Consider the following 15,759-nt stretch of genomic DNA (forward strand, 5'->3'; position numbering starts at 1 on the left):
TGGAAATTGAACGTAAAGGTTTTTATTACAGTGCAATTAATAAACAACCTTAAATTCAGCCTCGATTGTTTTATTGATTTAACACAACATAAAAACTGACAAGATAAAATCTAAATAGATATAAACTGAAAATAGATGATATAGTTATTCTGGGAACTGTATAAAATATGTAATGTAGACTTCCTTCACCAACTTCCTGTCTTGCATCAGACCACTGTCTCTCCAACTAACTGTGTCTTCTCTCCTCAGTCATCATTGACTTTATATGGTCTTAAACGGCCTTCAGTTGGCTAGTTGAACTCAGCAGTTCCTCTATACTGGAACCCATTAAACAGATGCACTGTGAACTCAACATTCAAAATAAATGGTCCTAAATAAAGAGTTGCCTACATCATTGTATCACCACTATAGTAACAGTTAAACATTTTTCATCCCAGCAAATTCTACAAATATGCAGATAATCAAAGAGCACACAATTATAAATGTAACAAAAGTACCAATAGATAACAGATACACAATGACAATACTGTACATAAAAACACTTAATACCCATTGGAAAAATAATTAGCATGCACCTCTTTTATTCACTTGTGCATAAAGCCCATCTAGGGAGTTAAGAGGTGGTTCCTGGTCCCCTCTCCGGGTCACGTTGACTTCAGCGTACTCACTCTCCTGTCCCTGGACCCTGTCCTGGGCTGCAGCTGGGGTCTCTTTGGGCCGTAGTTTGGAGAAGTCTATGTCACCATAGTGGATCTCTTCAGGCTGGTCTTCTGCAGGTTCCTCTGGTTTCTCTCCAGCTGTGGCCTGGTCAGCACACACTGTCCCAACCGGGGAGTTCTGTGGAGAGAACACAGAGAGAGGAACAGGTGTAAAGCTCTAAGCTCAGTCATTTGGAAAACTCTAAGGTCAGCAGGTTACACAACACATACTGAGGGGATGTCAATGAAAATGTCATTTCAACTGACAGGTGTAAAGAGTTACATTTTGCCAGGAAACACTGTCAAAGTCCAACAGCTATTCTGTTATCATTGCATGTTCTTACAGGATGTGGCATTGCTTTCGGTGTGGTCATCTCCCCTAAACTTCCTCTGAAATAATGTTAACCTCATGGCTTTAAATAGTTTCAGCATTAATTCAGTACTTTCTTAGATACATTTTGTAGATGGGTTTTGAAAGTTGAGCCTTATTCCCACCTGTCCATGTGGACTGTCTGTCCTTTCAAGTCCATCGTGGAGCCTCGAGTTTCTCCTCCTGGAAGACATTTAGAAAGGCCTTCTGAATGCACTGAGAGGGTTTTCAAATGCAAAAGCACAAACACAACATAATAATAGTTTTGTATTGATGCCAGGAATAGTTTTTACCATGCAATAACGCAGATCAGGCTGACAAGCAAAATGACCCCCAAAGTTCCTGCTGCAATCCCAAAAACCATTGTGTTAACAGTCTCTTCTTGCCCTGAAAATACAGCACATATTAGGTTATTTCTCACATAAAGATCTGCAATGTACACTTCATTACCAAAAGTATGTGGACACCTGCTCATCCAACATCTCATTCCAAAATCATGGGCATTAATGTCAATGTCATTAAATAGCTGAATCCACGCATTTGAAGGGGTGTCCACATACTATTGAAAATATAGTGTATATCTAACCTACGATTGTGCCCGACGGGCCGTTTTACCTTTAATAGTTAGCCACACTTCTTTTGACTTGCCACAGCCGTGACTATTTCTTGCTTCACAGTAGTACAGTCCTCCATCACCAACAGTCACATTGAGGGAGTAACTCTGTCCAGATGCTACCTGTGTTGTTTTAACCCCACTGATCTGGAACCAGGTGAAGTTTGTCACAGGAGGGTTGGCTGTACTGCTGCAGGTCAGATTAACACAGCTGCCCACTAATACTGGTTCAGCTGGACTGATGGAGGCCGAGGTGTCCTTAGGAGAGACTGAGGGAGAGGGGTTCATTTAGAATGTATCTGGATATGGTATATTGAATAGTCTCATCAAAACCACTCTATTACAATCATCAGTGAAAACATGATAGAATGATCTATTCTACAGGAACCTGTGACTAAATCTTACATGAAACGTTAATCATCATGGTATGTTCAGCTGTCTTGTTGCTTGTCCCTACTGGGTAGACTGCAGTACAAGTGATGTTCTTCTCATGATGAAGGTAAAATGGAGTGAAGGTCACCGTGGAGAGAACTGATTTGGTTTGGTCTGGATTCTCCTGCAGTTGGTTCTCAGTTGTGAACTGTGTTGGGAGAGTCCATGTCAGCTCAGGGGGGTGTTCAGGACAGGGAGCAACAGCAGAGCAGCTCAAACTGACAGGGTTCCCTTCATTCAGCTCACCGGAGACAGTAAGGATGGGACTGGAAGGCAAATCTGTAATACATTGTAGACAAATATATTTTACACTAATAGTTAAACTGTCCACTTGTTCTACTCTTATCTTTGATGCAAGGAATATAAACTGGAAAAAATAGTTGGTAAACAGTTAAATTGTCTCTTACCTCTGACAACTATATCAACAGACGTATCAGTGTCTGTTGCAAGGAATGGTTGTCTCTCAATCCTGAGGTAGTATGTATTAGTGTAATTGGTGGTTACATTGAAGAAGACTGTGGTGCAGTTCTTCTGGGACATGTTTCCAGTTATCTTCCCTTGATATCTGTTGACCGTCTCACTGCTATTAAATATCACTTTGTCCGGACACCCACCAAAGTATGGGTTTTCTTTAATCCACACTCCAGAGATCGGTATTGTGCTGTTAAATGTATTCTTATGTTTGTCAGGAATATCAAATGCACATGGGATTTGCACACAGGAGCCAGTCAGTACATCCAGTCTACCTGGCATTGTGGCTATCAAATCTGGTTGACCAAAGCAGGCCAAAACACCTGCAACATAAAAGACAACATCAGGGAGGTTCTGATATATTTTCAGTTCAGTCTAATGATATGTATTAACCCTTGATGACAGACAGGGGCCGCTGTTTGGAGGCAACTGCACAGCCATCTTGTTACTCCTCCTCCACTGTAAAAGCTATAGAAATGCATTTATTCATGTCTACATTCGTTATTGACCAGTATATTCTCTTAGAGACACCTTAATGCATACTTCTAAATTATATTTTGTGACCTGCAACACTTCCTTCAACAGAGAGACACTTGGCTTGCTCCAGCCAATGATTGTATCTCACTGAACTGGTATTATCCAATAACTAATTCATCATTGTATGTGGAACAATTTGAGGAAGCACTCATCTACAAAACAAAGACACACCCCCTACTCTCTAAAATCCTCTCATGGAAGAGATACATAGATGATGTCTTTGTGCTCTGGGAAGGAAGTAAGCAGGAACTAAACCAAACTCTGCTAAACGAGAGCTCTGAAAATCTCCAATTCACCATGCAGACTGATGAGAGAAAAATAAACTACCTGGATTTATGGATCATCAAAGGGAATGATGCCTTACATACAGACTTGTACACAAATTCAACAGACCTCAAAACCCTCCTACGTGTGGATAGTATGAATCCCCTTCCCCTCAAGAATGGTCTACCATATAGCCAGTGATGCAGGGTTAAACGAATCTGTTGCCAACAGTCAGATTTTGACAGCAATGCTAAGAACATGAAAAATAAATTCAAAATCAGAGGCTACAAGGAAAAAATTCTTGATGCTGCAACGACGAAAACATTTCGAAAACCAAGAGAGGACTTGCTAAAAAGTTAAACAAAGAAGAAAAACAAAGCAATAGTCTTTTGCACTACGTGTTCAGAGAAAATGAAAGCAATCCTGAAAAAGCACTGGAATATTCTACAATCAGACTAAAAAATTGCACACCTCTTCAAAGAACCCCCACTGGTGGTCTATAAGCGTGGTCGCAATATTGGGGATAGCTTAGTGAGATCTGACCTGCCCCCTGAGCCCACTCAGACACTCTTGACACCCATTCCAAATGGGAACTACAAAAGTGGCTCATGCTCACAGTGCAATAGCTTTACAAAAACATCCTTCTTCAGACACCCACATACAGGTGGAAAAATCCCTGTTAGGGGTATCATCTCTTGCAAGACAAATGGAGAAATCTATCTCATCACAAGTTCATGTGGAAAAGCCAACTAATTACAAAGAAAACAACAATTAAAACAATGCAGAGCTGAACACTGCAGCTCAATCAGCTGTAAGAACACTGATTATATAGTAGCAGCTCACTTTGTTGAAGCTACCCATCCCATCTCCTCACTCAAATACACAGGTATTGAGCATGTTGCTCTACCAAGGAGAGGAGGTAACATGGAGATCCTACTACTACAGAGGGAGGACTACTGGATTTCCTATTTTAAAACATTGACCCATAGTGGTCGGAATATTGACTTTGATCTCAGGCCCTTCTTCTGAACAATTATTTTTATGAAGAAGTCTTATAAATGAATATATTCTTTCTACAGCCTTTCAGCATAGAACCAATATGTTCCCCCTGTTGATGGTGCTTATTATGCATTATGGATGAACCAAAAGATTACATGTAACAACATTTAATGAAATTGGAAACAATTAAATATATGTGAAATTAAATTAAACAATAATGTATGTTGATGCTAATCTTATACTAATGTTAATGATAACAATACGCTAATATATTCAATATGCTGTAAACTATTATTTTAACAGTTTTAATCAATTCATTCTAATTAACCTCATAACTATGACACACCCCTCACTATTGTCATTGGTTGCACTAGCTGCACTGTATGTCTACCTAACCTGGTTCAAACATTCATGACATTACCCTGAAGAAGGCACAGTGATGCCGAAACGTTGGTGTTTAACCCAATGAATTAGTGGGAGATTATATACATAGATTGTGCAACTCTCTTCGTTTTTATAGCTTACATTGTATTCACTGTTAGTCAGCACCTCTACAATAAGTAATATTCTCTGTGTGTGCTCCAGCTAATGCTTTTTTTTATATGACCTGATTATAACAAATATAATTAGAAATATGTAAAGATTTTTAAGCATTTTATTTATAGAGTACTAACTTTACTGTCCCCCTCTACAACAAAATACATAAATACATGTAATTTGTCCTTGAAACATTTGATTTAAATACTGTAGAATTCCATTAATTCTTATGGAGGACTGCTTCTTCTGGGGAGAACCACATACAGAGACCAGTGGATTTAAAGTCTCTCATTGGCTGTTACATAGCACCAAAGATCGAGGGTTTATATACATCATTGGAACAGTCTCTTCCAATAATAGTAATATTAACTTATTTCTATGTACAGGTGATTTTAAAATGGTTGGTGTATTGTCAAGGAGTGAGGTGACGTGTGTTTGTGAGCAGAGGACCACTAGTTTGAGCCCGGTATGGTGATAGGGACAGTGGTGGAAGCTATACTGTCAGCCGCAACATGAAGTTGGTTTAACATGAACATACAGAGACATGAAACAGTATTTCCCCCTTTCTGCTTCTCTATTTATTTATTTTTTGTTACTGAATGTTATCAGATCTTCAACCAAAACCTAATATTAGATAAAGGGAACTTGAGTTTACAAATAAAATAAAAAGTATAGTTATTACATTTATTTCATGAACAAAGTAATGCAACACCCAATTCCCCTGTGTGAAAAAGTAATTGCCCCCTTACACTCAATAACTGGTTATTTCACCATTCCAAAACACACAATCAAGTCTACATGAAAATTGATTAAAAGCAACAAAATTAAAGTTTTGGAATGGCCTACAAAATTCCAGACCTAATCCCTATTGAGATATTGTGGAAGGACTTGAAACAAGCAGTTCATGCTTGAAAACCAACAAATGTCGCTGAGTTAAAGCAGTTCTGCGTGGGAGAGTGGGCCAGAATTCCTCCACAGCAACGTGAGAGACTGATCAACAACTATAAGAAGTGTATGGTTGGTTGTCATTTCAGCTGATGGAGGCATTACCAGTTATTGAGTGATAGTGGGCAATTACTTTTTCACACAGTGGCATTGGTTGTTGCATAACTTTGTTTACGAAATAAATGAAATAACTATGTAATTGTTTTGTTATTTGCTCACTCATGTTCCATTTATCTAATATTAGCTTTTGATTGAGTGTCTGATAACATTCAGTATCAAAAATATGCAAAATACTTTTTCACAGCACTGTTTGAATCCAGCCTACTAAACTACACTAATCAGCAATTAACTGTACACTTTTCTAAACAATTAAAAAGCCGGAATATAGCGCATCCCATAAAATATCATGACTTGTGCTTATTCCTTTATGTCTGATTCATAACTAATTGTTGTTGTGTGGAAGACTCACCTGACATAAAGAGGACAATGAGAAAAAACATGTTCTCAGGACAAGCCATGTGAGAACTCACACACTACTGATCACCTGAAACAGTACAAACATACACTTACTGGTAGAGTAGCTTAACTCACACAACACATTACATTGAACCATCCCCATATCAAATACACTATGTCTTTCAGTTGTGAAGCTAATACATGAACAAACAGCAGTACTTTAGAACATATTGAATCTCATTACTCATAATTAATTACCTTTAATTTATTTTGAATATTCAAATTAAGAGAAAATATATTGAAGAAGTTGATACTTGCCTTAGACGGTAACGTAAACTGTCTACAGTAGAGACTGTCACACCCATAGTGTGTACTGACAAACTAAAATGATGAAATTCATGTGGCACTTCTCACATCTCATCAGTGACGTACTTCCTAATAAGTGTATGAGACATTTTTTTCAAACAATACTTTAGTATTTAATGTCCCTTTCTCGGGGTAGGACAGGTCAGCAGCATTTTGAAACGGGCCCCCAAATCGCTAAGTCCGCCCCCGACACATTGTTAAATAAATCAAATGAAACTTTCGTCATTATAACCATCTCCCTCTCCTCTATCTCCCAGGCCTGAATGGGAATGTGTGTGGGAAACATATAGTTAAATTATGAACCAAAATCCACTATTAATTTATTCAAGAGTTATATTTGTTAAATTCGAGTTTGATACAAAACATATGGTTGTCACATTATGTTTCAACATGAAAAACAGACTTGGTATGAAACAGAGTAACTGTAATTATATCTGACTGATTCTCACACACCACTCAACTTCTCCTACACCAACTTCCTCTTTGAAGTCTATTTGCCAAGAGGAGCCTGGTGGGCTGGATGCCACAGAGACAAACTTTTCAAGTCACTTCAATACGGAATTTACTTTTTCATAGCAGTTTACGAGATCTTATGCAGTAGGTTAGGAGAATTAACGCTACATGTTCGGAGACTGAGGTTAAGGTTATGTAAAATTGTTAGGGTTAGGGAAAATGCTCTCCTATCCAGGGTTGGACGACCGCATTTGGGATCCTTAGCTTACTTTCCTGCTATTAAACACATTTTGCAAAGAGGCTGATAGAAAAGGTTTATGTTTTAAAGCTAATTTCCTGCAATTCTACACATTTTGCTATCATATGCTATCAGGGGCCGTTCTGTAATCTGGCCCTGCTCCTAACCTTCTTCCAAAATAATTTCTTATCCTCTCAGGGAATGGCCCCCCCCCAGTCTACAATACATACTGTAGTAAACATGGGAAAGTGCCTAATTCCTTACATAAGGGAGAGCAGGCCATGTCTGTACTACAGAATGCGGGGGCACACGGGAGACTGGGGTTCAAATCCCTGATGGGGAGGAAGGAGTAGACTGTCCTTGTAAATTAGAATTTGTTCTTAACTGGTTCCATATGTGTTATTTCATAGTTGTGATGTCGTCACTATTATTCTACAATGTAGAAAATAGTAAAAGAAAATAATAATCTTGGAATGAGTAGGTGTGTCCAAACTTTTGACTGGTACTTGCTTAATTATTTTGATTAATATTATGGTTTATCTATTCCAAGAAAAACCAAAACCCTCTTGGTTTCCATTACGATGGAACGGAAAATATGGCGCTGTACAACATGATGGTCGGCAGTACAGTACTGGGCTACTTAGCTAAAGAATTCCCGCAGGGCACGCGGGAGACCGGGTTCAATTTCTCTACGGGGAGGAAGGAGTAGGCTGTCCTTGTAAATAAGAATTTGTTCTTAATTAACTGACTTGCCTAGTTAAATGAAGGTTACACTAAGAGCATAACATTTCTGCACACTCATTTTCTAATTCTTGTCTAACCAATACCCAAACGGAGATTAATGAGAAGAAAAAATAAAAAAAATAAAAAAATAAAATAAATAATCGCATTGATTTATCAAGACCAGTCCCCATGCTTGTCTCAGAGCTGCGCGAAACGGTTGCTAAAATAGTTGTAGGTGTCACGTCCTGACCAATATAAGTTGTTATTTTCTATGGTAGAGTGGTCAGGGCGTGACAGGGGGTGTTTTTGTGTTTGTTCTATGTTTACTCTTTCTATGTTGTAGTTCTAGTTTGTCTATTTCTATTTTTGTTTTTGTTTGGGTTGACCTTCAATTGGAGGCAGCTGGTCCTCGTTGCCTCTAATTGGAGGTCATATTTAGTAAGGGTGTTTCTGCATGTTGTTTGTGGGTGATTATATTTTGAGTAGTGTGTTTTTTCCCCTCTCTGCGTCACGGTTTGTTGTTTTCTGGTTAGTTTAAGTATTTATGTATTGCATCACGTTTCACTATTAAATAAAGATGTGTAACTATGAAAACGCTGAGCTTTGGTCCGATCCTTATCACAGCAGTGACAGTAGGCTTTTGTTTCTAACTTCAATATGCTCTTGAAATAAATAAGACCTTACCATTTTTAACAGCACATTACTCAACACTAGTGAGAATCATTTCGCATATGGTAGGTATACAGTATTCGGCTAATTGTGCACCGCACTCCCAATCACGGTCAGATGTGATACAGCCTGAATTCGAACCAGGGACTGTAGAAAAGTATGTTGCAACGAGATGCAGTGCCTTAGACCGCTGCGCTACTCAGGAGCCATGACCAATATATATATATATATATATATATGTTTTTAGAACATTTACCGTGTGTAGGTTAGAAACGTGTGTAGGTAGATACAGAAAGATAGATACAAGTTATTTGTTGCAAGTTGGGGAGGGGGGGATTCACACTTAGCTCAAGTTGGGGAGGGGGGGGGTTCACACCTAGCTCGGCTATTAGACATTTATTGAGTAAAGGTTGAGTAGTCTATTGTTCAGCTTATAGCACATCCTGCTACGCTTGTGAAAAACTTATAATAATACTGTTCCCCCTTTCCACATGTCAAAGATTCCAATTGATAAAGTGTTTTTAGCCACAATCGGCCCCAACCCCAATTAATACATTTGGGCACAGTCGATAGTGTAGTTCAAAGTGGTCCCTTTCAAATGGTATCAAGAATATACTATCCTTGCATCAGGTCCTGAGCTACAGGCAGTTAGAGTTGGGTTTGTCATTTTAGGCAAAAATTCAAAAAAAGGGTCTGATCCTTAAGAGGTTTTAACACTCAACATAAAAACTGACACGATACATTCTAAATAGATATATACTGAAAATATACTGAAAATATATAATATTGTTATTCTGGTAACTGCTCAAAAGCTGAAAGATAAACAGTGACTAGTAGATGTTAACACCATTCTGCCATCATGTAGACTTACTTCAACTTCCTGTCTTGTATCAGACCACTGTCTCTCCAACTAAGAGAGGGACAGGTGTAAAGCTCTAAGCTCAGTCATGTGTAAATCTCTGAAGTCAGCAGGGTACACAACAGATACTGAGGGGATGTCAATGAAAATGTCAATTCATCTGACAGAAGAGTTACATTGTTGACTGGCCTTTTGCCAACAAATGAAGTACGTCTAAATGCTTGACAGCCAAAGTAAACACTGTCAAAGTCCAACAGCTTTTCTGTTGTCATGCTCTGTTCTCACAGGATGTGGCATTGCTATCGGTGTGGTCATCTAACCCTGGTCTTTCTCTAAAATGTTGTTAACCTCACGGCTTTGGATAGTTTCAGCATTAATTCAGTACTTCCTTAAATGCACTTTGTGGATGGGTTTTGAAAGTTGAGCCTTATTCCCATCTGTCTCAGGGCATTGCTTGTCTGTTTAAGTCCATCATTGAGTGCACTGAGTTCCTGCTGCAACCCCAAAAACCATTGGGTACACAGGCTCTTTTGGCCCTGAGAATACAGAACATATTATGGTCATTTCTCACATAAAAATCTCTAAAGTATATCTAATCTAAGATTACGCCACCTGTTTTACTTTCAACAGCAAGCAGCACTTCCTGTGACTTCTCAAGGCCTTGGTGTCACGGGTGTCATAAGGATTGGACCAAGATGCAGCGGGAACGTGAACACTCATCTTCTTTATTTATTTTAAAGAAGGAAAAACAAACAAAACACGTATACAAAAACAACAAACGTCACTAAACAGTCATGTCATGTCATGTCATGTCATGTCATGTCATGTCATGTCATGTCATGTGCACAGACACAAAACAGGAGACAACCACCCACAAATCCCATAACAAAAACACCCCTATACATAGGACCGTCAATCAGAGGCAACGAGGAACAGCTGCCTCCAATTGAAGGTCAATCAAAAAAACCTAAACATAGAAATAGAAAGACTAGACTAGAACATAGAAATATACTAACATAGAACATTAACCAAAACCCCGGAACACTCTAAACAAACACCCCTCTACATAAACACATAGCCCAACAAACCCCGAAACACTCTAAACAAACACCCCTGCCACGTCCTGACCAAACTACAATAACAAATAACCCCTTTTACTGGTCAGGACGTGACACTTGGTCATTTATTGCTTCACGGTAGTAGTGCACTTGATTGCCAACAGTCACATTCATGGTGTAACTCTGTCCAGATGCTTCCTGTGTTGGTTTACCCCCACTGATCTGGAACCAGGTGAAGGTTGTCACAGGAGGGTTGGCTGTACTGCTGCAGGTCAGATTAACACAGCTGTCCACTAATACTGGATCAGCTGGACTGATGGAGGCCGAGGTGTCCTTAGGAGAGACTGAGGGAGAGGGGTTCATTTAGAATGTATCTGGATATGGTATATTAAATAGTCTCATCAAGACCACTCTGTTACAATCATCAGTGAAAACATGATAGAATGATCTATTCTACTGTGATGAAATCTTACATGAAACGTTTAGCTCCATGTTTTGTTCAGCCCTATTTTTGCTTGCCCCTACTTGGTAGACTGCAGTACAAGTGATGTTCTTTTCATGATGAAGGTATGGCAGAGTGAAGGTCACCATAGTTCGAACTGATTTGGTTTGGTCTGGATTCTCCTGCATTTGGTTCTCAGGTGTGAACTGTGTTGGGAGAGTCCATGTCGGCTCAGGGGGGTGTTCAGGACAGGGAGGGACAGCAGAGCAGCTCAAGCTGACAGGGGTCCCTTTCTTCACCTCACCTGAGACAGTAATGATGGGACTGGAAGGAAAATCTGTAATACATTGTAGATAAAGATATTTTACACTGACAGACACACTGCCTACTTGGTCTTATTCTATTCAAATCATTTTAGAAACATTTATAAAAGTGAAATAGTTTGTCTCTTCTTTCCATTGACAACTACAGTATATAAATATAGTTTTTGCTTTGAATGGTTGACTCTCAATTCTGAAGGGCGATTTGTCAAGTAACTGGTGGTTACATTGTAGAGGACTGTGGTGCAGTTCTTCTGGGACATGTTTCCAGTTATCTCCCCTTGATATCTGTTGACCATCTTACTACTGTTAAATATCACATTGTCCGGACGCCCACCAAAGACCGGAAATATTTCAATCCATATTCCAGAGGCAAGTATTGTGCTGTTAAATTTATAGTAAGGAATATCAAATGAACATGGGATTTGCACACAGGAGCCAGTCAGTACATCCAGTCTTTCTGGAATTGTGGCGATCAAATCTTGTTCACCAAAACAGGCCAAAACACCTGTAACATGAAGGACAACATCAGGGAGGTAATGTGATCTTTTCAGTACAGTCAACCTCTCCTTCTGCAGGAAAATATTTTAACAAATTTCAATATACAGATGATTCCTGATGTCACGACTCCATGTCCTAAACTGGATCATGAACATATCTGGAGCACAGAATGTTTGAATCCAGACTATTAAACTCTACTTATCAGGAGTCAACTGTACACTTTTCTATACATTGAGACAGATGGGAATATAGCTCATACCATGATATATCATCACTTGTGCTTATTCCTCTGTCTGATTCATAACTAGTTGTTGCTGTGTGGAAGACTCACCTGACATAAAGAGGACAATGAGAAAAAACATGTTCTCAGGACAAGCCATGTGAGAACTGTGGTGGCTAATTTTTGCATTACCAAATGAGAAGAGTTACAAACACACCAGTCCGAGTTAAACTACATCTTTAATACTTAAGATACTTTTGCAAAAGTTCTTGACCTTCAATAATGCACTCTCTCAAATGAACCATTGAACAAGGTGATTACACAATGGCTACAGGGATCTTTTATAGCAACGATTCACCCCCTTCAACGTATATTGACAAACCACAGATACTTAGTAACAGTTCACAAAGGTTAAATTTTGTATGACAGAAAAAAAACACAGCAGACAGTAACTGCTATGTCAACAGGGTTCATTATATAGACCAGTATCTGGTCTCTTTAGAACCGTCCCTCCCTGGTACGGTATAGAACAAAAACACAATTTCATCCAATGGCATATATCAATTGTCAACTCTAGATACTCCCATCTCAAGCAAACCCCCTCTTGACCCTACTCCTGGACAGGCTCACTGGGGGGAGTGAGCCTCTAGGCCATATATTATCACAGGATAAGTGTGAGATCTAAGAGAGGACATACAAGGGTCCATTTACTGCCATAATCCTCCCCACAATAAAGAAAAGGAGGGAGTGACTTGCTCACAGACATTGTGGAGACAAGTCATTGGTTCCCCATTAATCACGCCATTCCTTCACATGGTTTAAGAAATAGTTAAAGACACATTCCCATGACGACAAGTCTGACCTCTCCCCTCTCTGGGCCCCAAGTGTCTGAGCCCCAGCTAAGGGAGACGTGCAACTGAAAAGACACCAGAGTCCAATGGACACTTTCTAATGACAAGTACCTCAAATAAGCATATTATACTAATAAAACATCTTAATTTTCTATGTTACCCAACTAATTCTGATTCGTCCACGACATTACTCACACAGTACTGATCACCTGAAACAGTACAAACATACACTTACTGGTAGAGTAGCTTAACTCACACAACACATTGCATTGAACCATCCCCATATCAAATACACTATGTCTTTCAGTTGTGAAGCGAATACATGAACAAACAGCAGTACTTTAGAACATATTGAATCTCATTACTCAGAATTAATTTACTTTAATTTATTTTGAATATTCAAAATAACAGAAGATACTGTGAAGAAGTTGATTCTTGCCAGGCTTGAATGGGAATGTGTGTGGGATTTAAAAATATTGTTAAATCATGAACAAAAATCCACAATTAATTTATTGAAGACAAAAAAGGAAAAGTTACATTTGAGATCGATACAAAACATATGGTTGTCACATTATGTTTCAACATGAAAAACAGACTTGGTATGAAACAGAGTAACTGTAATTGTATCTGACTGATTCTCACACACCACTCAACTTCTCCTACACCAACTTCCTCTTTGAAGTCTATTTGCCAAGAAGAGCCTGGTCGGCTGGAAGCCACAGAGACACTCTTTTCACTCCACTTTGATACGGAATTGACATTTTTGTAGCAGATTATGACAGTTTATGTAGCAGGTAAGGAGAATTAACGTAGTTTGTTAGGAGACTGAGGTTAATGCTTCGGGCTCCTGAGTGGCGCAGCGGTCTAAGGCACTGCATCTCAGTGCTAGAGGATTCACTACAGTACCTGGTTTGAATCCAGGCTGCATCACATCCGACTGTGATTGGGAGTCCCATAGGGAGGTGCAAAATTGGCCCAGCGTTGTCTGGGTTTGGCCGGGGTAGACCGTCGTTGTAAATAACAATTTGTTCTAAACTGACTTGCCTAGTTAAATAAAATAATTAAATAAAATAGATTTGGTAAAAGGGATATAGTTAAGGAAAATGCTCTCCTAACCAGGGTTGGAAGACAGCATTTGGTACCTGAGCTTATAGTGGCAAGAAAACTTATGTGAACCCTTTGGAATTACCTGGATTTCTGCTTAAATTGGTCATAAAATTTGATCTGATCTTCATCTAAGTCACAATAGACAAACACAGTGTGCTTAAACTAATAACAAACAAACAATTATACGTTTTCATGTCTTTATTGAACATACCGAGTAAACATTCACAGTGCAGGATGGGAAAAGTTTGTGAACCTTTGTATTTCAAAACCGGTTTACCCTCCTTTGGAAGCAATAACATTTTCTGCAGTACTGAACTGTTTAAGCAATTTTCTTGTGATGTCTGGTGTGAACCGCTGTCTTGAGGTCATGCCACTGCATCGCATTCGGGTTGAGGTCAGGACTCTGACTGGGTCACTCCAGAAGGATATGTCTTCTGCAGAAGCCATTCTGTTGCTGATTCACTTCTGTGTTTTGCGTTGTTGTCCTGTTGCATCACCCAACTTCTGTTGACCTTCAATTGGCGGACAGATAGCCTTACATTCTGCTGCAAAAAGTCTTGATAAACTTGGGAATTCATTTTTCCATCAATGATAGCAAGCTGTCCAGGCCCTGTGGAAGCAAAGCAGACCCAAACCATGATGCTCCATCCACCATACTTTACAGTTGGGATGAGGTTTTGATGTTGGTGTGCTGTGCTTTTTTTTCTCCACACATAGTGTTGTGTGTTCCTTCCAAACAACTCAACTTTAGTTTAATCTGTCCACAGAATATTTTGCCAGTAGCGCTGTGAAACATCCAGGTGCTCTTTTGTGAACTTTATATGTGCAGCAATGTTTGTTTTGGACAGCAGTGGCTTCTTCTGTGGTGTCCTCCCATGAACACCATTTTTGTTCAGTGTTTTACGTATCGTAGACTCGTCAACAGAGATGTTAGCTTGTTCCAAAGATTGCTGTAAGTCTTTAGCTGACACTCTAGGATTCTTCTTAAGCTCCTTGAGCATTCTGCGCTGTGCTCTTGCAGTCATCTTTGCAGGACGGCCAGTCCTAGGGAGCAATAGTGCTGAACTTTCTCCATTTATAGACAATTTGTCTTACCGTGGACTATTGAACATCAAGGCTTTCAGAGATACTTTTGTAACCCTTTCCAGATTTATGCAAGTAAACAATTCTTAATCTTAGGTCTTCTGAGATCTCTTTTGTTCGAGGTATGGTTCACATTAGGCAATGCTTCTTGTGAATAGCAAACTCACATTTTAAGAGTGTTTTGTATAGGGCAGGGCAACTCTAACCAACATCTTCAATCTCATTGACTGGACTCCAGGTTAGCTGACTCCTGACTCCAATTAGCTTTTGGAGAAGTCATTAGCCTTACTTTTTCCAACATACACTGTGAATTTTTAAATTATGTATTTAATATAGTCAAGAAAAATATAATAATTTGTGTTATTAGTATAAGCACACTGTATTTGTCTATTGTTGTGACTCAGATGAAGATCACATTTTATGACCAATTTATACAGAAATCCATGTAATTCCAAAGGGTTCACATACATTTTCTTGCCACTGTACTTTCCTGAATTTCAACACATTTTGCCATGGTGCGGAGAGAAAAATTTGCAATTTTACAATG

General features: G+C 39.1%; 1 protein-coding gene across 1 annotated transcript; it reads right to left on the bottom strand.

Moving 5' to 3' along the window:
- On the bottom strand, nt 1-7,605 carry LOC115149644 (sialic acid-binding Ig-like lectin 12). Its single transcript, XM_029692593.1, has 8 exons — nt 6,641-7,605; nt 6,336-6,410; nt 2,521-2,907; nt 2,087-2,392; nt 1,684-1,950; nt 1,362-1,455; nt 1,194-1,251; nt 1-837 (listed from the first exon to the last, which is right to left on the bottom strand). Exons 2-8 carry the CDS (start codon nt 6,382-6,384, stop codon nt 565-567), a joined length of 1,434 nt encoding a protein of 477 aa, XP_029548453.1. The 5' UTR covers nt 6,385-6,410; nt 6,641-7,605; the 3' UTR covers nt 1-564.
- Between the last annotated feature and the right edge of the window lie 8,154 nt (nt 7,606-15,759).

Source organism: Salmo trutta, chromosome 2 (assembly GCF_901001165.1).
Source record: "Salmo trutta chromosome 2, fSalTru1.1, whole genome shotgun sequence".
In the NCBI taxonomy this organism is placed as follows: Eukaryota; Metazoa; Chordata; class Actinopteri; order Salmoniformes; family Salmonidae; genus Salmo; species Salmo trutta.